This window comes from Rhagoletis zephyria, unplaced genomic scaffold (assembly GCF_001687245.7).
Source record: "Rhagoletis zephyria isolate East Lansing unplaced genomic scaffold, Rhagoletis_zephyria_1.1 Rzeph_scaffold_00242, whole genome shotgun sequence".
Classification (NCBI taxonomy): domain Eukaryota; kingdom Metazoa; phylum Arthropoda; class Insecta; order Diptera; family Tephritidae; genus Rhagoletis; species Rhagoletis zephyria.
The window spans coordinates 4,315-30,123 of NW_016157326.1; the positions used below are offsets into that span (position 1 = coordinate 4,315).

The 25,809-nt window shown below is 36.7% G+C and overlaps 1 protein-coding gene and 1 long non-coding RNA gene across 3 annotated transcripts; one reads left to right on the forward strand and one right to left on the reverse strand.

Moving 5' to 3' along the window:
* The first annotated feature begins 5,144 nt into the window (after positions 1 to 5,144).
* On the forward strand, positions 5,145 to 25,629 carry LOC108358360 (mucin-5AC). Of its 2 annotated transcripts, XM_017609643.1 has the most exons (5): positions 5,145 to 5,863; positions 16,966 to 17,301; positions 20,951 to 21,031; positions 21,139 to 23,763; positions 23,855 to 25,629. In XM_017609643.1, exons 1-5 carry the CDS (start codon positions 5,776 to 5,778, stop codon positions 25,237 to 25,239), a joined length of 4,515 nt encoding a protein of 1,504 aa, XP_017465132.1. In that variant the 5' UTR covers positions 5,145 to 5,775; the 3' UTR covers positions 25,240 to 25,629. The 2 variants fall into 2 exon arrangements, with proteins under 2 accessions (XP_017465132.1, XP_017465134.1); XM_017609645.1 differs by lacking the exon at positions 16,966 to 17,301.
* Positions 6,844 to 20,282, reverse strand: LOC108358361 (uncharacterized). Its single transcript, XR_001846757.1, has 3 exons — positions 20,271 to 20,282; positions 7,999 to 8,006; positions 6,844 to 6,911 (listed from the first exon to the last, which is right to left on the reverse strand). It is a non-coding gene; the product is annotated as an uncharacterized LOC108358361 (long non-coding RNA).
* Positions 25,630 to 25,809: the final 180 nt, after the last annotated feature.

The window sequence follows — 25,809 nt, forward strand, 5'->3', positions numbered from 1 at the left end:
GGTATTTCTGGAATGAATCGTTAACAGCAACATAAAACAAAAGAAAAGAAACTCAGCAGCAGTTCTTCAGGTTGTTTGCTTAGCGGATTCCAGCATAATTTCGCATTGTTAAGCGTAAATTAGCGGCCATGAGTTGGTCTGCTGCCTCTACCTCTACCTCTGCCACTGTCACTGCCTTTAAATTCATTCAGACACGCACAAGTTTGTTGCTTAAGTCTTTCGTTACTTCTCAAATGTTTTGGTGTGTAATGTGAGCCGCATATAAGCGATGAGATTATGTTTGCGCATTTATGCCGAGCTTCCGCTTTTCATTAACAAACTCATACAAAACACGCATTCCCATAACATTTTGACATTACGCGCTAAGACGTCCAAGAGATCGCGTGCATACACGCGAGCGCGGGCACTCACATACATAAGCACACTTTTTTTTGCATGGCTATTCTAAAGCCCTTCACCAGAGTTGCTGCATTCATCTAAGTAAATTTTGTTTGCCTTGCTAATTCCTATGCATTTGTTGCGGCTGCGCTGTTGCTGTTGTTGCTGCACGCTTTTGCTCCAGCACTGAGCAAGTGCAATATACTTAACATTTGCAAGCGGCTTTCAATTGTACCGTTCTCGTGAACATTTTCGCTCATTAGTGATGCAAAGTGCCTGCCATTCCAATGCGATGCTCTTGTTTGTTTTTGCCGTTTCCTTTCTTCTAATTTATTCCACTCTATATTTGCACTGTTTGTTGCACCGCGTTACCTGTTTTGGTTGCTTTCAAAAGCAGCAAAAATTCAAAATGAATGTACAATTTAGCTATGCTCGGCCGCGAGTGGTGGTTATTGTTGGAGTCATCTTCTGCTTCTTCTTCTTCGAGTTCTGTCAGTTGACAGCGGTAGTCTGCTGCACTCTGCAAATATTGTCTGGAATCTTCCGATCATTGCACCAGCTGCAGCGCAACCGTTGTTGGTGTGGCATTGTTGCATGCTTTAGTTCGTGCCTGCCACTGTTGACTCCATTCAAGTTCAGTGCTACGTGGTATGTGGTAGTTTGTTCTCTTTTTTATCCATTTGCCAGCATTTTATAGTTTATTGTTTAGTTGCTCAGTTATTGCAAAAACGTCTTCCAACAATACAATAGAGATAGTATTTGTTCTTCTGCATTCTTCTTGGTTCAACTCAGAAAAAGTAATATCCATTAAGACTCTAATTTCCGTTTTATTGCATTTTTTGTTCTTGCTAAATACTTATGCTGTTTCTTTGTTAACGGTATTTCGCTTTGTAATCACAATGCAGCGATTAGCTTTTAATGTTCTTCTATCGAATGATGGCGTTGACGTTGACGTTTTCATTGCAATCCTATTTCCACTCGGTTCAGTGTAGAACAGGTGCTTGGACTTAATTTCGCAATAGAATTCTTAATACTTTATGTGCAGAAAATCAGGTGCAATATCTAATGAAGCAATTATCTTGTAAATATCAAATTAAGCATCTAATTACTACGTCATCGAGGTATTCAGTGCGCTGGTTGAAGAAAATACTATGAAAATAGTACCATTTATTATGAAGTGATGCGGCTCAGAGATATGATAAAACTAAGTTTTTAGTTTTTCTATCTGACGTCGGAATCTTTCTAGAAAGGGCTTTGAAATTTTAAAGATATGATTAATTCAACCGACTTCAATTCTCATATAAAAATTTACGAGAACCGTTCTTTACGATGCAATGATCGGATCTAATCCACATTAGTATGTTACTACCCTTGAGGTATCATCTTTCCGATAAAAGAAGAATCCTCAAAATCGGTTCACGTTACGCGGTAACATACAAAACAAAAATATTCCGATGAATTGGTTACCTCCCCCTTTTTTGAGCTCGGTTAAAATTGGTTGTACCATTGTGTTATTTATCGTTCTTAAAAGTTCCTTACGCCCGAAAACGTATTTAGCTCTTACTCGCACAAGCAGCTCAGTGATTTTAAACCTTCCGTTCAGTAGATCCCTTTTTCAGTGGTTAAACGCTAAAACAAACGAAGTGATTTTCCTCTANAAAGCAGCAAGCGAATACTTTTATAAAACAAGTAATTTTTAGCAAAAAAAAACCGACTTAAAAAATATATATATATATATCTCTATATATTTCATGATTAAATGATCGGATCTAAACCAAATTAGTATGGGACCACCTCTGAGATACTACCTTTCCGTTGCAAAAAAAAATTATTGAAATCGGTTAACGTGGTCCAAAGTTATGCGGTAACATACATAAAAAATAAAAATAAAAATAAAAATAAAAAATAAAAAATATTCCGACGAACTGATAACCTCCTCCTTTTTTGGAAGTCGGTTAATAAAATAAAACAAGAACATATCAAAATACTACTTGTACAATCTGTGGCAGTCTTAATGTAATTTGAGTACGCCTCTGTATACTAAAGGGAACGGACATTTTCCAAGGAATCTCCCACTATTATCTTTATCAATATCTGGCTTTGCTTGCAGCCGCTGCTGTACATGTAATATATAATATATTCTTAAGGCTGTCAGCAACAAACTGTTACGTAGTGTAGAATTATCGCGCGAATAAAATTACTTTAATTCAAATCAAAACTTCGTTTTACTATAGTGGAAACTACACACTTTTCAAATACTTTTCACATACATATGTTGCACATGCTACTAGCAAGTTTTGGTAAAAATTTTTGGCCTCTCCACCATACTTTTTTCAAAACTTTTTTAAAATTGCTTAAATTGTTTTCGTCTGACACCCATATTGTAATAGATATTTACGTAACCTAATTGCCACCATTCAAGTTGAATTTTATTTTTTAAACATGTGGGAACCCTTCTAAATATAGATCTGAAATAAAGCCTTTGAAAGGCATTTAGAATGGAACCCATGTTTTAATAATTCATTTAAAGTATTAAGTAATTTGCCGTTAACCTTTTAAACAGGTGGAACCCTCTTCAAACAACTCAAAAAATGTGTGTATATACAAACTAAAAATTTCTTAGCACTCTTTCGTTTGATACCCATATTTCAATATTTCATATAACTTATGCATGATTTCATTAAATTCAACTTTTCAAACAGGTGGCAAGCCTTTGAAAAAAATTAAAATTCATTGCACATCTATAGGCCACACCCTTGAAATCTCATTTTTTTTAAATTTAATCAACTATGTTAATCTGGTGTCATTAACAAAAAAATAAAAGCTATTGCACATCCGGAGTAGAGGTTTACGCCGACAGGCTTCTGGAAACGCCGGCGCTACTGCCTATAAGGTAGATTCCAAAGAGCCAAGAGGCTACTAATCTTATCATGTCATCTCGCCAGCGTTAGGCATTCGCCATGCCAATTCAGATTATAATTCCTTTTATTTCATTTCATAGTTTTAAATTTAAATACTTTTACTTCCTACTTGAATTAAAATTTTGATGGATGGGCGAACAGAAGAAGGTCTGAGGTATATATGTACATTTATACATGGTTCTCTGTGTTCTCTATAGATCCGTATGTACTATTTAAATTTAAGGACATAAAAAAGATTTAAAAAGTTAAGTTGTTGGAGTAATCTATGTCGCTATTATTACATTTATGTTAAATTATGAAATTCTTACGATTTTTTGCGGATTATAGATTGATAATTAGGGTGGTCTACTATTTTCCAACAGTTTTACCCATCAACTCCCAGCAGAACAGGCCTTTTTGACCCACTATTTAAAAAATGGCTTATAGTGGTTAAAATTTCCACTAAAGTATTAAGCGCCAAATTTTCCTACGGATAACCGAAAGTAATGAAAAAGACAATTAATTTCCACCAGGAAGGGGGAACTCTAACCCTGTGTAGAAAACATTGCGGTGCGATGGAGCAAAATCTTCCTGGGGTTTGACCACCACTTGTAAATGCTAACATAATTTTCACACAGCCACCTAGTACCTGTATACGTGTGTGGGACCCTAGAAAAAAATAACTTACTTATTCAAAATCTGTTTAAAAAATATTCAACTCTTTATTAAAGAAAAAATACACAAGAGTATCAATATGTTTTTGTTTTATCTCCAACAATTGAGGAGTTAGATTCGATATTATCGTTAAGATATCGTTGAGATATTATCGTTAAAGTTTTTGGTGTGTGATAATTTTCTTGTTGTTGTAGTAATATGTAAAAAAGGAATAATGTTGTGGTATTGAAAAAAAAATTGTATATATTCTGGAGTAGTAGTGCCTTCAAGCGATGTATTTCAATGTGCATTCACCATGAAAATTTTGTACAAAATTCCTTAGGCGCCTGCGACGGCGCGTGAGTAATGACAAAAAACGGCGGCGGCGGCGACCATGTCCTTTCACGTGGTACTTCAGTTTTAGTCCAACTAACGATATTTACCTTATAATTTTTAAAAACGTGGCAACCCTACACAAAAAAATAATACATTATTAGACATCTAAAGGCCAAAATATCTATTTAAAAAAAAAATCTCGACAAATCCGTTCAGTATTTTTCAACATTAACGTGTTCAAAAAATTTCGACTTTCCATGTATATGTATATACTATACTTTGTAAGGAGGATACATACATACATGGCGCAATAATCAGGTGAAGTAATAAAATAGTTTTCTCTCTTTATTTTCTGACATTCGGCTGTCTTATAGTCAAAATTCATAGGCAAATTTTCAAATAAGGCAGTGTCAAACCATCCTGTCCTTCTTCTCGCTCTAATTACTTCACCTTGAACAATTCCTCCATGGGATACATAGATTTCTACGCTTGGAAACTTATACTTCGCTAAAAGTATTAGATTTTGGAATAATGAGCAAAAATGAGCAAACATTTTTGTTATTCAAATAAGATCAGTGCTATTCCTTTAGTTCGGTATTTTTATTCTAAGTGCCTCTGGCAATCTGGCTAACTTATCGGTTTCACATCACTTCTCTGCTTTATGATTTATTAAATGCTGATTTCATACAACAATCAGTGAAGCCTATCGACAGCAAAAGGTGTCAGCCACTTTGTTACCTACCTCAATCAAATTTTTTAAAAAGTAATTTAATAGCCAAGGCAATGGCTTCATTATTTCAATTTCTCATACTTTCTTTCTTATGTTTTCTGCTTTTATTAATCACTTTTTTACGTTTTTTTTTTATTTACAGCTATATACTTGCAAGAATGATATACAATGAAATAAATACTTTGGAACTTGGTTATGTGGCATGCCAACAATAATTGTGACAAGCAAAGTGAAATTATTTCCATTTTAATGCATAAATTGTAATTAAATAGCAGCTAAGCCACCCACATAAATATAAGTTAACTGTCAAATAAGGAAGCCGATACAGCAATTACAAACAATAAGAGCCCAACAACAGCATTGGCAATTCAACGCATTCACTCACAAATCAGCCCACTCACTTGCCGTTCAGCGTCCTCAAAAAAGTGCTCAGCGGGCAATACACTCCGGCCTTCCCACTTAATTATCCAACAGCTAAATTACACATACACACACATATTTCGAATTCATACGGCAGCACGCATTGACGCGCCTGCGTGCAACCATCCACCAGCAGCGGTTCACACCACCAACCAACACTTCGCCGAACCATCCATTAATTCACCCGGTGACACAGATTCGACGCGTTTGTTTTGATCAGCTGCTTCGAGTGGCGCGAACGGTTAACCTGACGCAGGCGTTACACACCTTCACACATCGCAACCGGCACCGGCCGGCAAGGTGCCGCTAATCGTTTTTTTTTTTTCATTTATTTCTTTTTTCTCACTTTATACAAAAATGTTGTGGCGTTTTATTGCCGCTGTTGTGGTGGCGCTGTTTGGCTTGTGGCCCGCGCAGTTGGACGCTTATATTACTCAGTCAACAGGTAAGTTTTACACTCAACATACTTAACCATAAAAATATTTATTTACTCACTCGCGGTAATTTAAAACGAATTCTATATTAGAAAACAGTTTGTTGATTGAAATACTGAAATCACTCATAGCGCAATTTACTCAAGTGTGGTTTCTTTTCAAAAAATTCCTAAACTGCTTTTTGTATGCTGCTATGTATTCAGCATGCTTTGGCATAATTGTTCCCCAATGCTAACGGGATTAAAGACTGATTGACATAAATAGTTTCGGATGGTAATTACTTGTGAATAGGAGAATCGAAAAATATGTAAATAAACCTATTAAAAATGGAGTTGGCAAAGATATGCAGATCCAACATTAATCTTTCAGTTCTAAATTTTGTAGCTACGTACATATTTTACGTGAATTTACGTAAGCAGCGGCGTAACCAGAGATGAGCATGGGGATTTTACTCAATCGTTTTAGAATTAAAAACAAGAAGAAAAGATACACATAAATATTTTTACTAACAAAACCGAAACCATTAAATTCACAGGATAAAAATTGAGTTTAAATAAAAAAATTATTGCTTAAAAAACTAAAAACTCACTTTCCATAATTTCCATTCGTACTATCATCAGGTTACTTTAAGAATGGAAATTTTAAGCAATTCCAATTCATACTAGTGACGGGCGGAATATCGATTTTTCAGTATCAGTGGAAAGAGTTATGGCGATTTTTAAATTACAGTGCTTAATAACACAGAAATGTATAATAAATAGTTAGTTCTAATAAATGATTACAAATCAGTGTTGGTAGATTTACTGAAATTAACCACCCGTAGGTAAGTGTAGGGAAAAGCTTCATTTATTCGCTCAAAAATTGCCATATTTCACTTCGTTTTTTATTTACATTTCTTCACTCATTTCCACCGCGCCTTAACTCCACACAACTCACCACAAGCAAACAAAAGAAAAGGCCAACAAGTATGATATAAACTATGCCGATAGCCCCTTGTCAAAATTCTTGCAACTTACCCGACCTCTTAACTGCACTTTAGCTTTTGGTGGAAATATCCTACTAAGTTGCGCCCGATACTAAGTTGCGGCGAACGCTTTCACGTGTATAATTAAGTATAATGAATTCTTTCATTTTCGTTTACAGATACACGTTTTTTATCAATAGAACTGTTAAACAATTCCCTTTTAAAAATTGTAAAAACACAATTTTTGCGCCAACTGAAACAAATTGCCTAATTTAATACAATTTGGTCAAACTGCCGATAGGCAAAGGAAGGTTATTTCTCGTACTAGAAAACCAAGCTGTAACAATTTTATAAGAAGTTATTTTTTGTGGGATTTCAGCCAAAATTAAACTGTATCCAAGAATACCCCGAATTCCCGCGAACTAGGGATCGAAGCGGCATGAAATTGCTAAAACTTAAGTTAATATAGAAAAATTGTAGTATTTGAAAAACATATTTTTTGTTTTTATTCTTACATTGATCATATCCAATGCTTGTATATTGACATACAATTTTTTGAAAGTGCATTCGTCATTTTTCCATGAAATGACCGCAAATCTGCATACATTCCACTTAAAAACTTTGTTCAGATCAATGAAAGACTTTCTAACTACTGTTATCTTTGGTTGTGAATCATTTTATATGAATACTACTAAAGAAGTATAAGTTCTGTCGAAACTGAATTTTATATACCCGGCGCAGGTATCAAATGTCGTCGTTTCAACTTTCTCTACAGTACTTATGCGTGATGAACAGTTTTCGACTTCAAACGTTTTCGATAATATGCTGAGTTAGACTTAATGATATAATTGAACCAAGTTTGGTAGAAATCGGTAAAGCGGTTACCGAGGTAGATCTTTCTAGTCGTAAAGTAGGCGTTGATTAGTTACGGCAATCATCGATTTTGAGTCAATTAGCTTCAGTAATTACTGTTTTATCGCAGTTTTCGTTTTACTGTAAATTACCGTTACATGGGAGGTGAGCGTGGTTTTCGCCCGATTTCAAAGATTTTCAACAAATTTCTTAGCTGGGCCCCAATCAAGGGTCTTACCGAGATTGGTAAGAATTGGCGAAGCGGAAGGCGGGGTCACGCCCATTTTCCAATAAATTCATAAAAACACTATTTTTTACCAAAAATTCCACTTCACATACTAATTTTCAACAATTTGCGAAAGATCGTAATTCTTGCATTCTTCGTTAATACCGTTGTATGGGAAGTGGGCGTGGTTACAGTCCGATTTCGCCCATTTTAAATACCAATCTACCTTGGATAAAGGGCAACCTACGTACCAAATTTCGTTGATATATCTCAATTTTTTCTCAAGTTGCCCTGTACACGAACAGACGGACGGACAGTTAGATATGGCTTAATCGATTTCTCTTTTCATTCTGAGCATTTATGCATACGTTTGTCGATATCTAACTCGATTCCTTTAGGCTATTACAAACAAACGTTATGTGAACAAATTTACAATACCCTTTTACACAAGTGCGGTCGGGTACAAAAAGGTGCTTATTTAACCCTTAATTAGGCGCATGGAGTCAAGGCCATTTCAAGTTGAAAAAAAAAATATCTTGGAGTGCTTGGAGCGTGCTCGCGCTCTTTCTAGCTTCCTAAGTCCATGCACGGTACGTTACAAATTCACTGCCAGAACATCGTCGCGTACATATGTGTCGCTACTCGCTTGAGCGCTGACCCCATGCGACCACTAACGTAACATTTTTTGAGGGCGGTAAATTTAAATCTTTTTTTTTTACGTTTGAAGCTGAAAATATGTTTTTGTTTTCTTTTTCTTTTTAAGTTAACGATAATAGAGTACTTTAATGTTTTCGATAATACACACCATGATAAAAACATAGCAAGGTAGAACCGTTCTCTCAATTTGTCGGCCATAATTTTTTTTTTTGAAGTTTGCCAACATTTTAAAATCATATAAAAGTGAAAATAAAAAATTGAAATTGTTCGAAATTGTTGTTGCTTGAGATTGAAAATGAAAATGTGTGTGTGAGTTTGTGAGTAAATTTAAAAATTAAATTGTTTGGAAACGTCAAGAATTTTAAAAGTGACTCTCAGCGGTTCTACCTTACTATATTTTTATCATGATACACACTTCGTTTTTTAAATTTGAAATCTCTTTTTTCAACACTTTCGCATGGGGTCCCCGCGACTAATTGTGTGATTTTCTTTGCGCCTAATTAAGGGTTATAGCAGATTCACCGTTCGTATCCGGAGACATTTTTTTGATAATTTTCCACGTTCATTACCCACTCGGTCTCACTGAGATTGCAGCAAAGATATGCCGAACTCTCTCTGCCCGAACCAAATTTGTTTTGATTTTCAGTCCAAATAACTTGATGATTGGGTTTCAGCTTTTTCTTCTTTGTGCGCTTGGCACCGGATTGAAGAACAAAGGGTTTCAAAGTGCAGTCGACAAATTTACAGACATTTCAACGAATGTCACTCTCAACGGCCATGGTTTTTTCTAATGCCATTAAAAAAACCTCCTTCGCAGCGAGAAAAGGAGCGAAAACTGCTTCAAAATGTATTTGAAGTTCTTATCCCGGGCATTGTCTGATGCGAACAGACGCCATTAGAATAGGTATTCAGTTGAATTATTACCATCATAGCTATGGATTTGTAGGAAATCGAAAGCGCTGAGCATTGCCCATGCCACTACGCCGTATTGAGGAGGGTTCGTCGATGTCGGCCAAAGAATGCTCTTTTTCAGTGCTGATTGAGGGCAGCCAAGATAAAATAACCTAGAGTTAGAGTTTGTAAGAAAACGTTCACTTTAGTCTGAGGCACATCGACAACTTTTGGCATTAATAGTGTGCAAGCAGATCTTGAACGACATTCACCGAGAGACCGTTAACACCACTTTCAGAAGCTCTCGCCCAAGACCAGCTTTATTGAATGGAAAAGCTTTCTCTGCGCCGTAAAACTCATGCTATTTTAGCATCTCGAAATGCCGTTTATGCATAGTAAACTCAGATGTAAGCGACATATGCACACTTGACTACACTTAAATCGTGTATTTCTTAGCACACCCTTAGTCAAGCTTTATAAAAGCGACTAATGCTTACAACATCAACATCTAATACTGGACAACACAAGGAACATATTTCGTCTTCTGGTTATTCGTAGAAATCCCTTTGATTTTGTAAGTTAACCTTAACTAACCGGCTAATCTTTATTGCAATTATGCTTGAATATTCCAACGCATGACCCACATTTCAGCGATGCTAAACAGTTAATCAACTGTATTTAACTTATCAACGCGTTGAAAAATAATTTCTTAAATAGCTATAATTTTCCTCATCATGCAGAAAAATATTTATAAATTCGGTTGGCTTGTCCATTTGTGTCACTCTGACTGCGCCAACGAAACCAATAACGCCCAGCGGAAAGTTCAAAATTGCTTACCATAATTATGTGAATTAATTTGTGTCCCAGTTTTATTTCTCCAACAAATCCATCAGCAACTAATCTACGTTAGGACAGAAAAACAAAAATACGCAGAAGAGTAAGAGATTAGCCACGCTTTAAGCGCTACCCATCATTAAGTTTGTAGCAGCATTTCATCAACTAGAAATTCCCACCGGCGAAGGCATGCAAATGAATTCGACGCAAGCAAAGTAAAATGTTACTTAAATAGAATGAATTGAAGACAACCCACACAAAAAAAAAGATTATTTACGGAATGAGTTAGAGTGAAAAGTTGTACAAATGTCGGTGCTATGACACAGAAATGGAAAGCGTTGACAACAAAGTTTTGTGCCCAAAACAACCTGCCGCAACGGACAATCATTTGGAAGATGGGCGAGAAAAATGTGAAACTCGCATGTTCCACGTAATTTCTCACAAGAACGTTGTTTGTTAGTAACTATATATACATTGAGCATCAATGTGTATCTTTTTTCTAATTCTTCTTTTCTTTTTCGATTGGGGGAGGCAAAGCTTACCGGATGGAACATACATAGTTAGTGTGAAATTAATGACGAAAATGGCTTTGCTTTCTCATTCCCATTGTCGAATAGACTTTCCCATTTCTTTGCATTGACTTTTAGTAATTGTCACACAGAAATAATAAGCAAATGGTCGCATACAGTCATTACGAGCTGCTATCACAAATACGCTATCAAACAAAAGACTTAAGGCACAAACTTGCGCTAACCGTGCGACTAAATTTCATTGCCTACAAACACGTAGCGACAGTTGTAAGCATTTGTTTGATGGCAATTGTCATTGCGCGCTCGGAAATTATAGTGCTGTCATTAAGCAGATTACGCGAAGGCATTTCAAAAGGCAAATCTAGATATTTCAATGAGCATTTTGTTTGCGCAGCACGTCGCGTCACACGGCGCACAGTAAAGTGCGTTGAAAATATGATTGAATGAGGGTATAAATAAATAATGAAATTTAGTTGTATTTTCTATTCATTAGCTGGCTATATTTGGTCGCTGGTGAGTGGCGAGAAGTAGCTTCTAAAATCTGCACCAACACATGCATACACAGTTGCATTTAGAAGTGCAGCAAAAGATCAAGAAGCACACTTATGCAGTTGTAAATAGCTCTGTTTGTGCTGGCAGTTTTCCGCTCACTTTTTCTCTATGTAAAGACCGCGAGTTTTATATGCGGAGTGCAACGCTAAGAAATCAAGACCACAATGCAGCTGTGGGTTGCCGCATTTGCCCTTCTCCACAAGAAACACTTTTTGTACAATAGCTAGCAATGCTGTGCATGAGTGTGTACGTATGTTGCGCGCTTGCTTGTGAAAGGCATAACAGCATAATGGCGCAATTTGTGTGATATTCTCTTCAGAAAAGCCATTTACGATTTTTTTATTTTCCGGCCTTCTCTGTCAGCCAGCAGCTTTGAACTGCTTTAGATGACCAGCAGAAGCTCTAAGCTATTATGTCGTTTATTTGTTGTTGTTCTGCCCCTACTTTATACTATTCTTTGTATTTGTTTGTGTGTGTATGTTGGTGTAAGAAATTGGTTTGGTTCCAACTTTCACCCAGCCGTCGGACTTATTGTGGGTACATAATACGCTGAAAAAACCTACCAATTTCTATATTTTCGTAAGCCATAAACACTAGTGTACTTACTTACTAAAATCTTTCAACTGGTTCTTAAAATAGTAATGACTTCTTAGTGTTTTGCTTACTTAATAGTTTGTTGATTGTGCTAGATCACATGCTTAAAAAAATGGGTATTTTGTTTGTAGTTTTTGTATAAATAAATATTTTACTTTCTAGACTTATTTAGTTGACTGCTTTTCTTCTTAAATATTGTGATGAGCCCTATTAAGCACAATTCATTGTACAAAAACTGGAAAGGTAAGCCGATTTTCATTCGTATTATACGCCTAAGTTAGTACAGAAAGTAAAACTATAAAATTTACATAATGGAAAGTGAAATTCTTGTCATTTAAAAACAGTTTACCTCCTTAACTTTCGTTTCGGGAAAAAATAAAATTTTTTTAATAAAACCTATGTTACCAGGCAGTAAATGGGTGAGTGAAGTGAGTTGTACCTCGCGTAAAAAGTAAACTTAGGCGGTGGCTAAATGACCAACATTTTTTCCATTAGTTGCTGATATGGAAGTAGTCAAAACTCCGACCAACACTCCGGCCGATTGCATTATGAATATATTCGTTCTACTAACCCAGCCAAATTTAACAGAGGTAATAAGCCGATATTCTGCAAAAGATTAAGGAGGAAGGTGTTGATATAATGTTGGTTAAGGATATCACTTACTTGTTCCTTTTCGAATTACCTTCGGCTCTTTTCTCTGCTGATTCTGAAACAGAAGTTTGTCAGCCTCACAAAAATCCAAAGAAATCAGTTTTGAGCAAATTTTATAAATGCGCATCCCACACACTGGCATCAACCAACATCGAGTGTAAACTGTGGAACGGAGATATATATAGAGCAGTAAATTCTTTGATCACAGTTCTCACCAAGTGCTTCGAAAAAGCCTTAATAAATCACATCATTCCTGCAAAAAAAAACCATGACACTTAATCAAGCAGTAAGTGCAATTATGAACAGAAGGAATAGACCAGGCAAAGCCAAAAATTCCTGAAGATGCATTCAGATTGAAGCCGAAATATCGATGATAATAAATAAAAACATAAATTCTTATCGCGCATTCATGTTTTATTTATATCCTAGAGGTATGCTATGCTAACGATTGGTAATACTTACCTCAGACAAATTCCCGCCATCGATAGGCAAGCTAATGGAAGGAGCATTAAAGCGACATCTCTTATTGGTAAAACCAGCACGATTTGGGTGTTAACACCTCCAAAACATAGCTGGTTTTGTTCACCAGAAAAAAAAGGTCGCCAATTCTCTGCCGAAATTAGAGGGAGGAACTTTGAACCTTTTCCTCCTCTTTTCCTCCTGCACCTCACAATAATTTTACCAATTGCAACCTATGCCACCCTAGTCTGGAAATAAGTGAAAATAAAAAAATATCAGGTGCTTTCACCTGCAACGGTTGGCTATATTAAATAGGGTGGCAGCCCTCTCTTATGGAAAGCCAACATGTGGCAATATATCAATATATATAGAGCGTAATATTATCAAATTCAACAAAAGCAAAATAATTGTACTACCGAGTGCGCTAAATACGAGGCATTATTTTTGAACGTTATGCCAGCCCTGGCCTCTTTCTATTAAATGAAAAAAATAAATTTAAAAAGGAATATTGACCTTGGATGTTATTTCAAGGTCAACATTATTTTTAACTGATAACACCAATTTTTTATCACGAATTAAAAAAGAATGGAATATTTTACATTCAGATTTTACATTCCACTAGAACCCCAAGGTATGAAGATAGTTTTTTCCTTTCTTCACCCAATTTACACGACTGCGGTAAGTTTTAACAAAGATCGCTTTCGACAAAGGTTATTTGACTTTGAAGGATGTGCCTTTTTTAACCTTCCATCCCATCTTCGACGTCATTTTTAAGGTTAAACTGCATGAATGATTTTGGGAGTAAAAAAGCCTTATATATTATACCTTATCTGAACGAAGAATCCCCATTCTTTCCTTGACCTTGTTTCTATGAATTTAAGTTATTTTAAAATTTTTTTTAAGGTAAACGTATAATAGGGTGGGTAATTTTCAGTTAGAATAACTCCTACATATCGATGGTCCTCCGCAATGACGACACAACTCAAAATGTCTTATTTTTCATTAGAGCCAACTAAAGGCCTTGTGTTTCGTAATATAGCAATAACATATCTTGGAACGTAATTATTCCGTATTATTTGCAATCATTCTATAGGGAAAATTTGTAAGCTTCCAAATTATGAATTTTTCTAAAGATTTATTAAGAATTGGATTGAAAACGTACGAAATAAAAAACAATTCCTAAGTATTTAAATGAAAATATATCCCAATATTCACGATAACTTAGAGACATGTGCCACTGTTCAGTAGTAAGGATTACCTACTTCGGTTTTGTGACAAATGGCAAAATTTCGTCCCGTGTCGGATTGGTAACAACTAAGCATTTGTCGATTTTCCACAATAAGATAAGATTATTTATATATCTAATCCGCTATATAACTCAAAAACATGAAATTTCCATGCGCTATCTCAACGGAAAATATGGTTGTTGCATATTTTAAATTGGCGTTCTACGTTCAAGTTCTGAGATAAGGAGTTCTGCAATCAAATTCTCAAATAGCGCATTTCTGAAAAGTTTTTGTTTCTAAACGAGGTTTCCAGTGCAATGACTTACAACTGCTGTATATGTGGATTCAGACATAACCTGCAGAAAAAAATTAGCAATTGAAAAAATAACCACCTTGTAGTTAGCTACAAAAAGCTAACTTGAAACTGGCTGAAAAGTGATGCAGGAGTAATGCGGACGAAATCGGGAGATTGTTTTCTTCGAACAAGTTTCTACTTAAATATCCTCATACAAATTTTACTTTGATTAAACTTTATTTCTGCACTTCACCAATACTTTTTCGAATTGAAGACAAATAAAAGGAAGATCGACATTTTTTACTATCATTTTGAAGTTACGCTGCAGTGAAACCCCAAACTAGTCAAGAAAAATGTAAACCATTAAAGCGAGTACGCATTGAATTATAACAGATCTGTTAAATAATGATTAATATTCATGATTATTGATTAAAGTATCTTTTTTTTGGTTAACCGTTTAATGATTAAATACCAATATTAGCACCTTTTTAATGATTAATATTTAATTAATTAAAAAAAATTAATTCATTCATTAATTTTAATTACATGATTATTTTGTTATTTTTGATTATTTTTTATTATTTTTGACTTTTTTAGTTACACGATTAATACAATTATTTGATTAATTTCAATTAAATTTAATTAATTAATTAATCAATTAATTAATAATTAAATTAATTTTAAATATAATATACTGAAATGTACAGTGATAATGAATTTAATTTATTTTGATGAAAGCTTTTATTTTTATTTTAGTTCACTCAAAAGTGAACTAAAGTATTTATTTTATTTTTTACTAAAATGTTTTCTTTTGCATATTCAATATTATTAAAAAAGATAAAAAATATAGTATTTATTGCACTGAAACGTTTTACTTTTAATAACATTTAATGAAAAATTCAGTTAAATTTATGTTCGAAAGTTTTAAAAATTATGTATTTATTGTTTGATTTTAATTAATACTCAAACAATTTAACGCTAATTGTTGGCAAAGCTAAAACTGCTAAATAAAAACGTGTAATATATTAAAGTGTACTTAATCAAACGTTTTTCACTGTATATTCATGAATTCATTTTATTTTTTCACTCCCACATTATTGGTTTTGGTCCATAATTGGACTAGTATTTTTTTGTCTATTTTTAACTAGTATGAGACTGGTATATTTCTGACCGAAATTTGACAGTTGTCATCTCGTAGGACATCCCCATGTTAAAAATACCAGTTGATTGCATGGAAAATAGGTAGTTGGCTGACTAGTTGGGCATGTGGTACATAGTAGTTGTGAGGTAATTTACAACTAGTACATTTTACTATAGGGTATGTCTGACGGAGTTCGAATATGGGACCACCTACAGTAGAAAATTTAAACAGACATGAAACGCAATAAAATATCTAAAGTAAATTATAAAGGAAAAAAAGATTATTTTTCTTATTGATATTTTATGTCCAAAAATAGTCACTTACAAGTTAGTTGACATTTAATGCAGAGATAACCACCCTTGACTATTTCGCGGTCATCGCCATAGAAATATACATAGCTAGCTTTTCACAAAAAAAATATACAGATAATAGTGACCTTTAGTTCCTTCCTAATTAACTTCAAGTCAACTTATTGTTAAATATATACATTTCCCGCAGGCTAAATACGTACTCAAATTGTTACTTCAATGAGTTTAAAGAAAGTCAAACAATATTCTTGAAAACTTCTACCAGAAAGTAAAATTCACAGGAGAAAAAACTTGTAAATTACCAATTCCACGTAAAAATTAGGTTTGTACTAACAAAAATCGCGTGAAAGTGTATGTTAAAAAAGTACAAAAAGTCGAAATAACGAAATTATGAGTATCAAGCGTGATAAAATCTTGTTCACGTGCGCTTTCCCATTAAAAGTGTAACAAAACCTAAGACAGCAACAAGGAAATGTTGTGTAAAACAAAACTTAAATTACAATTTCGCTGGCAATTAAATGACACATATGCTTCCAACACCAACGTACTGAAAATAAACTTGTGCCATTACTGCAAACATTTCTTGTATTCAACTTAATGCCACTCCTCCACCGGTCCCTCTCCAGCCTTCCGTTTACAATGTAAACAAGTCATTTATGCTCGCGCGATAATTACAGTCCAACTTGGAGTGTCAGTCTACGCTTATCTGCGACTACACACGTCCATGGCAATGACAGTGGCTCGTGTTGGCTGCCCATTTGGAGGCGTTAACTTGCATTTTCATTGTCACTTTTTAATTTGCCACTCACATGCACAAACACACATACAGACACTCAGTTATGTTGCGCACGCTTACTTTACAAACATTCAACCGGTTTGCTAATCTCGTTTTCTTTACTTTTTTTGGTATTTTGTCTGATCACTCCGTTGCAGGCTGTCACCATAATGGTACTTGGTATGCAGACAGATCGCTCGTGCCCACCGTGGAGAAGTGTCTCACATGCCAGTGCCAGAAGAAGACGCTCGTCTGCAGACTGAAGGTATGTCCCGAAATGCCAATGCCACCGCCTAGAGGCTGCATTGTGGTGCAACAGCGGAACGCCTGTTGTCCGTATCTGTCGTGTGCGCGTCTCGATGCATTCTACAAGATACCGGCAACGCGTCGCATAATCGCTTACTTGGATCACTACGAACGGGAGTCCATTGATCGCGTCGTTAATGATAATATGCTGCAGCGGCGCTCCGACGATTCTGAGGTGGATATGTATGGTGAGTAAATACTGAAGATAAATGTACATACGTACATACTTTGAAGTGGCTACAAAATATCGAGCCCTAACCGCCAAAATAACGTAAGCGACATTTTTTTCAAAATTTTCTTTTTGATGCAGAAATATTCCTAGAGCATCTAGATGCATTTCTGCATCAAAAATAAAATTTCGAAAAAAATGTCGCTTACGTTATTTTGGCGGTTAGGGCTCGATATCATTGATTTTTGGTAATTTGTTTTGTTATCTGTGTCACTCATTTTCTTCGACAATGTTTTTATACATATGTATGTAGGAAAAGACACAACACCGTAAAAAAAAAATTTGTTATACAATGAATTAAATTTTCTATAAAAAAATAATTAAAGTTATGTAAATATAATAATTAGTCAGAAGGCTTTAATATGTATAGTTATGATAAACACTGTTACTGGTTGCAAAATTGTTGTTACCAGCGCAGCATAGACCTGTTAATTGTACCTTTAAGACTAATTTTGATCGGTGTTCTTCATTAGAAAAGTCAATGTAGTCATATTAAAAAAAAGTTTTGAAGTGAAACTTCTTTAGCGGCGGTTGGTTGGTTGGGAGGTTGGTGCAACGGAAATGGTTGGGGATGAAACAAGTGTATATGCATATGGTATTAGTTTAACAAAAATTTGCTAATAAAAGGTTAAAGAATAACACTTAGAAAAAGGCCAATACAAGAATGAAAGTAAAGGTGACTACGTACATAGATAAAGAAAAGTATAAAGGCAAAGGTCAAAGTAAAAGCAAAAATAAAGATGCGTAAAGATAAAGGCAAAAATGAAGACCAAGGTAAATTTAAACACTTTACTTATATGTATATACAAGGGCAAAGGTGAAGGGAAATATTTGGATACAGAAAATTATAAACATAAAAGTAAAAACAAAGATGAGGATGAGGATACCGATAAACGTAAAGACGAAGATAGTGGAAGAAAGATTAAAATAAAGGTAATTATAAAGGAAAGGATATAGAGAGAGACACGGAGACTCAATCTGGGAACTATTTTGGAATTTTATAAACTTTCGGGTTTCTCGAGACTTATCGATAAAATAATCGATATTTTTATAGGTTTTGTTATCGATATTTTTATAGATTTTGTTATCGATATTTATCGATTTTGTTATCGATATTTGTCGACTTTGTTATCGATTTTTATCGATTTTTTTGTCGACATTTAGCGATGTGTTCATAGATATTTACCGATTTTGATATCGGTATTTATCGATTTTGTTATCGATACTTATAGCTTTTGTTATAAATATTTATCGATTTTGTTAACAATATTTATCGATTCTTTTATTGATCTTTTTATCGATTTTCTAATCGATTTTGCTACCAGTAGTATTATCGATTGCTATGGATATTTTTTTCGAATTTGTTATCGCTATTTCTATCGGTTTTGTTAGCGATATTTTGTTGGACGTTATTATCGATTTTGTTATCGATAGAGTATAAAGATAAAAATGAAGATAATGGAAAAACGGAATAACATGAATATTTTTAAAACGAACAGGGGTAGAGTTAGGGATCTAGATAAAAAAGAGAAAAAATAACCTTAAGCAAAAGCAGATGCGTGTATGTATACATTGGTTATGAGACAAAATAAATAAGTAACGTACACATACATACATATGTATGTCAAAATAGACACAAAACGGCGATAGTTCTAGTAGAAAACTGCAAAACTCGTTAGAAATTATTGCTAGTAAATGGCGCTGGAAATTTCAGGACAAAAAAGGTCGACCGTGCTGAGTATATATTTTATAATAAAAGTAAAAGAGTTTCAGTTAGCTCTTACTTTTACTGATTTGAGCAAGGAACACTCATTGAAAATAAAAAAAAACGCTTAGAACTTTCAAACCTGTTAAATATTCCCTTGAATTGGCAGTTGTTGTCAGTTCAGTTTTGGGTGCACTGGAGTCATTTACGTATACATACATACATACATACATACATATGCATTTTAGTCGTTTGTCATTTAGTAGCTGACCATTTAGGATTACTTCTTAAAAGCTAAGCATTTAGGTTGAGTTTTGGAGACTTTACAACGAATTTAAAATGGAAAACCAAACAGTACATTTTCGCCATATTTTAATATGCCAAAAAATTACAGAGATGTTGCTTTAAAGAAATGCCAGTGCCAAAACTGATTCAAGAGATCCCACGATAGTAACATTGATATCAAAAGTGCTCTTCGTCCAAGAAGAATTAACGAGGTGGATGACGAAAAATTAAGAACCTTACCAAGTCAAACCCACGTTAGGCGATACAAAAGCAAAAGGCTTGGAAATTGAGCAATACCAACAAATCTATGATCGAGATATATTCGGAGCTTGTCAATTGCAAAGGAGGGAACACAACTTGCGCCAACGCGAAAGCATATCCAACTTTGGCGACCCCCTATTTGTTGTCACTCCCAGCATACTCAACTGCGCCGGCATACATAAGTAGTTCCACTTGTGTCACCCTCTTCGAAACTCCTTCAATGGTATAATGTTACATTCAGATGCGGCGGTCAATTACTACATACCTTTTTCAGTTGTTCACTAATAGAGACAAGTACTTCCACGAACGCGAAATTTTTAAGCTCTCCGAGAAACTTCAACAGCTCAACGAACAAAGCGGTGGATATCGACAGGTGAGTGGAAGATTGAACAATCTCGGCAGCCGGTTAGAAAACTCCCTATCTAAGAAAAATTTTCAAGAATGCCCTACTCCAGAAGTTTGTCTAAAAATGCCCTATATCAACTGAGAATATATTAAAAATATGTTGAAATACGACGTTCTTCAATAAAATCCTGAGATAGGGCATTCTTCAACCAATTTTTGAAAGAGGGCGTTTTTGAAAAGTTTTGCTGAGATAGGAAGTTTTTGAACCAGCTATCGATATAGGTTAATCTTCCACTCAGCCGTCGATATACATATTAAATGACATTTATTACATTAATTTGAAAAGCATACCCAAAAAACGCAGGCACTTTTTGCACACATTTTACTCTGTGAATCACTTTATTGTTTCGAAATCGGTATCCGAAACTGATAGTGATAGAATGAGAAAGTTTAATATGAAAATATACCTTTTGTCATTGAAGAAATAAAGTTCGTTTATACAGCCATTACAAAATTAATTCAAGTCGTTTCATAACTCGCGTCTGTTATTTTTTCAATTGCATCAGCCAAAGGTAGGCAGCTTTGCCATTACTTTAAGCTAATAAAACGATTTTCAGATGCATTGAGATACAATTAAGCGATAATTTAAGCCGACAGGAAATAAAAAAACCATCACCATCATCACCATCACCATCAAAATTGGAGACACACGTGACCTTTTTTAGCGATAGAAATTTTTGCTCATTTCAATGCTCTATAGAAATTCAGTATAAGAACCCTAATTGTATTTTCTCAAGAAGTAGAATAGATTCTCCGTTCTACTTTAAAATGAACACAGTTCTACGAAGGTGTCAGAGTCATCCACATTTACGATTTGTATAATATATACAATACTACTAAGATCACTTAGTTCACTTGTTTTTTGGAAAAAGTTTCACTGTTGCAATTTGCTTACTTTTATATGTTATGTAATACAATCTACTTCCTCTTCTCTACAATTCCTTTTTCACAGTTTGCGTTAAGAACGGCACCGTCTACAAATCCGGTTCAGCAATGTCATCGTCCAATCTATGTACCTACTGTTACTGCATTGGTAAGTGCGATGATTGCGACCACTTAAAAGGCATTCAATTTCTCGTTGCTGTCTCCTTCGATTACATCAAACACTTCTTCTTTTTATTTTCCTACTTTTCATTTCAGGTGGCACTGAGAAATGCGTCAAACCGAAATGCATGTTACCCGTTGAAGGCTGCAAACCCATATTTGTCGATTCCACTTGCTGTCCGGTGCGCTATGATTGCACCAGCAAGCCGTCTGGCAAATCGTCACAAGAGGTACGCTACCGCAAGACGTCAAACAAGCATTACCTTCGCATGTCGCAGCGACTGCAGCGCAATCGCGGCTGTACAGTGGATAAACAGTTCTACGTGGAAGGACAGAAAATGCGCTCAGATCCCGACAAACCGTGTGACATTTGCTTCTGCATACGTGGTACGCGCCGTTGTGCGCCAAAGAAGTGCTCGCCAGCGTTGAAGAATTGCATACCGGTGGTCCCGAAGGGGCAGTGTTGTCCATCCAGTTACGATTGTGGCAGTCAGCGCGCACAAAGCTCACGTCAATTCAACTTATTCTCATTGCTCTTCGGCAAAGAGGATGAGGCGAATAGCACAAACAGAATACCGGTTGAGTATCCACCGGATAGGCACCCGTCAGTTACAGTGACACATAATCAAAATATATTGGAGAAGAACGATGAGAAGAGCATTTTGGACACTATACGCGAGGGTTTGGAAATCATCGATGGAAATAATGATGAAGTCATTGCAGAGAATATAGACAAATTGGCGGCGCCTTTGACGAAAGTAGTTACTGAACCTGAGATAAGTACGCAAGCATCTACAGCGGAAAAGAAGCCTACGGAAGTGAGTTTACTAGATCTATTATTGGGCACTGACGACGAGACACCATCAAAAGTGACTGAGGAAGTTCCGCCCGAGTTGAAAACAACTACGGCTTATGAAGGCCTATCTTGGGTGGATATTTTGCTAGGCCCAGATGAAAACGAGAAGAAATCAGTGAAAACCACAACTGGGGAGAGAATAGGTACAACAACGAGCTATCTGCAAGAGTCCACTATGCCCAGTATTGATCGTATTGATCACGACTTTGAGGATTTTTCAGGTAATGGAGAAATTATTGTGGGCGACCCGCAATCGAGTGAACCGTTCGAGAATCCACTTGCCGAAGATCTTGTACGAAACAAAAATAGCACTGATGGCAAGGCTCAAGTGGTCTCACACAAGCAGGAATTGAGCAATAATTTGGAAAATAATGACATCAAAAACGATCAAGCTTTAAGAGAAGTTCAACAGACAGTATTGAGCACTACCGCAAAGACAACGATCGCGACAACCAAAAAGCCGCAAACGACTGTGACACCTTTGCGGACAACAACAACCGGTAGAACAACACATAGTCCGAGCTCGAAAGCCACCACAAGGCCTAGTACAAAAACCACTCAAAGCACAACCGCATCTAGGCCAAAGCCCACCCGAAAGCCAATCGAGCTGAAGTTTGTACCTAAATCCACATACAAACCCAACGATAAACTTCACAAAACCACCACTGCCCGACCACACAACACGACGCAGGCAGCAACGAGAGTTCCGCCGGAAAAGAAGAAAAACGGTCTACTGACTGCACTTTTGGATGGCCTCACAGACATGCTCAGCGCGGAAAAAGTCTTAAATGGCACACAAGTTAAAACTCCCGCAAAAACAAATGTTAATACTACAAGCACAACACCGAAACCATCAAAGGTGCCGATAGCAGTACCGAGTTCTGAATCAAAGCCAATGCCTTCATTCAAACCGCTGCCTACGGGCAAACCTACGCATACGCGCATCAATTCGAAGATCGCGAATCTTACCGTGACGCCTGAAGTAATAAAAAAATCAAGTGTTGCACCAAATTTATCAGCTTTCAAACCATTACCGGCGCAAGGCATCAAAGTACCGATATCGGTGACGACTAGTAGAACACCTACAACCACCAAGGAGCCAAAATCTGTGGACAATACAAATGCCACTACCGCTAAAACTTCAACGATAACGACAACCACGACAACGCCCAAACCAAGCTCCACCACTAGAACAACAACAACGACGACGACAACAACAACGACCGGTGGAAGCACTATTATTCCTCCTAGCACTACACCTAAACCAGTGGAGATCAAAACAAATCCAACTATCTTAGAGGCAGACCCTTTTGATGCCAACGCCGAACCAACATTGCCACCCAGTCTACCAAATCTGAAAATTATTCCCTTCCTACCCACTGATGCCGTTAAAGCTGATAGAAATAAGCCTCCCTACGATTACTACCACAGTAATGCTCCGACAGCCAAAATCGATTACGATCAATATGATGAAGGGAATAGGTATCCAGCCATCACGGAGCCACATTTCCCCATTTATCCGGAAATCGAGGATGGTAGCAAGGCTGAGTATATCTACAAATTCAACGTGGAAGGACCACTGCCACCAGTAATGTCGTCAACTGCAGGTAAGTTGGATGGCTCAAGCAGTGCAGCAGCTTCCTTCGTGAAGTACGATTTTGTTGGAGCAAACGTGGAACATAAAGGCTTTTCACCACCCACAAAAACTGAAGGCGGTTTTGTGCCCAAGAATCCACTCGTGCTGAATGATGATGAAGAGCAAGGTGGTGCGCTGCCCTACGTTGACGGTGGCTACCAAGTAACGAAACATCTGATTGATATAACTACAAGTGATCCGGCCAGAGAGAACACAACAAAAGTAATTGGTAAGTACCTTAGTATATGAAGATGCAAATAGAATTACTTAAGTGCTTTATTTATTATTTAAATTTTACTTTATACTTATTTGTATCGCAGAAATAACCACGCCTGATCCATTTAAGGATGTCATAAGAACTGAGCCGCCACCCGATTTGACTTCTCTTATAGAAGATAAGGCCAACATATTGCTACAAAATCCACTACAACAGCCTATGAAATTGTATGAAGATCCAGAGAATCTGAGTCAATCGCTGATACATATTACGACAGCAGCACCGCAGTTTGCGAATGCCGCAAATGATGCCCATCCACCTAGTGTGCCGTTCCTGGCAGCAAATGTGGAGCACGCAATGAGGAATAGTTCCAAACTGCCCACCGAAGAACACAAGAATACCATTGCGTCTTTCTTAGACTTACTGCTGGGTGGCGAGGAAGTATTGTCTTCACCTTTCCCAGCCGATAATGCGGCCATAAGCAGCAGTACTGTTCCACCATTTAAAACATTGCCGCAAGCAGCGGTTGAGCTAATACCAAATATTACCAGCACATTCACAGTCACAATGCCTACAACAGCAACCGCTGCTCCGTCAAAACACTTACAAAAAACAACCGCAAAGCCCAACTCTACTACGATTAATTTAAGCTCCCCGGACACAGTGTCTGCCGCGCCCTTTAAATTAAATGCGAATGCATCTGTTGCCGCCGCTTCAACTGTCTCCACCACAAGAACAAAGACTAGAACGAAGTCGCCCGTGTTGCATAGAAATAATACAGCTGCAGCCACATCTGTTGCAACAAGAATAGCATCGACAACGCGACCAAAAAGTACTCGGCCCAAATCAAGTTCGTCACGGCGACAGACCACTAAAGCTTCAAATATAGCCACGACGTCAATCCAAAAGCGCGCAAACATCACAACAACCATGCGTCATCCCACAACAACAACCACAACCCAACCAAAACCGAAGCCTTTGCTGCGTTCACCTTTCGATACGCTGCCCTTCATGGACACCAGCTTCGAAGTGAAGCGCACCACCGAACGTACATTTGTCGTTGGCCAATATGCTGATGGCGACTTCCTAGGCTTGCTGCATTACAAAAACTCACTCAATCAGTTCGAGGGACTTGAGCCGGCACGCGAAAGTTTTCCCCACAGCACACTAGCTCCCAGCAGTAGCAGCAGCAACACAATGCCGCCAACAGCGGCGCCTACCAGTGTACCGCTGGTGCAACGAAACATCGAACAAATTATTTCAGCGGCGCCACAGTCGTTAGATGCGCCTGCAGCGTCAACGCCGCTTGAGGCGCAACAGAGCGCATCCAACAATCTAATTGACCCGGCGGGTGTGCTCAAGTTGGCTGGCTGTAATATCTACGGGCGCATGTACCGGGTCGGTCGTATTATATTGGAGCTGTCCAGCCCTTGTTTGGAGTGCAAATGCACTGAGGTGGGCGTCAAGTGTGGTCAATTGGACTGTTAATTATTTTTGTAGGCGGGAGTAGTGTATGTACTATGTAGTACGACCGAAAGAAGTAAGATTGATTAAGTTTAGCCGCGCATGCTTAGGGCTAGGGGATTGTTTTCGTATTCCATGCGCCGTGCGTCACGATGGTGTACGATTCTTAGCTTTAGTGTTGCTTAAGAGAGAAGGATTAAAGCGTTAAGTTTTGCATTAATCAATGGAAAGCGGGAGGAGCGAATACCATTTTAAAGAGTATTTCACTTTAATATTAAATTTTGTGTACTTAAGTTGTAAATCAAATATATTTATGACGTTTAGTTAGAGTTAAGCGTAGTCTTAGATGATTTAGAGTAATCGCAGGATCTGCAAAGAAATAAATATAAATAAATACCACAAATACTTCTTACATTTTTAGTACTATTTTCTTCAACTGGAGGTGCCGCCTACAGGCAGGACTAAAAAATCACGGTATATGGATACATAAATTGTATTAATTACAAAGAATATTATCATTTTCTTTAATTTATAGAGTCAGAAACAATCAGCACGGAATATATCGATGGCTGAGTGGAAGATCGATCTATCTCG

What these genes read in the sequence shown, in the direction of transcription:
- LOC108358360 (XM_017609643.1), top strand. Translation starts at nt 5,776, where the DNA reads ATGTTGTGGCGTTTTATTGCCGCTGTTGTGGTGGCGCTGTTTGGCTTG. An exon ending in TTCTGAGGTGGATATGTATG is followed by an intron (nt 17,302 to 20,950) that starts GTGAGTAAATAC and finishes CCTTTTTCACAG; the next exon opens with TTTGCGTTAAGAACGGCACC. An exon ending in TACCTACTGTTACTGCATTG is followed by an intron (nt 21,032 to 21,138) that starts GTAAGTGCGATG and finishes TTTTCATTTCAG; the next exon opens with GTGGCACTGAGAAATGCGTC.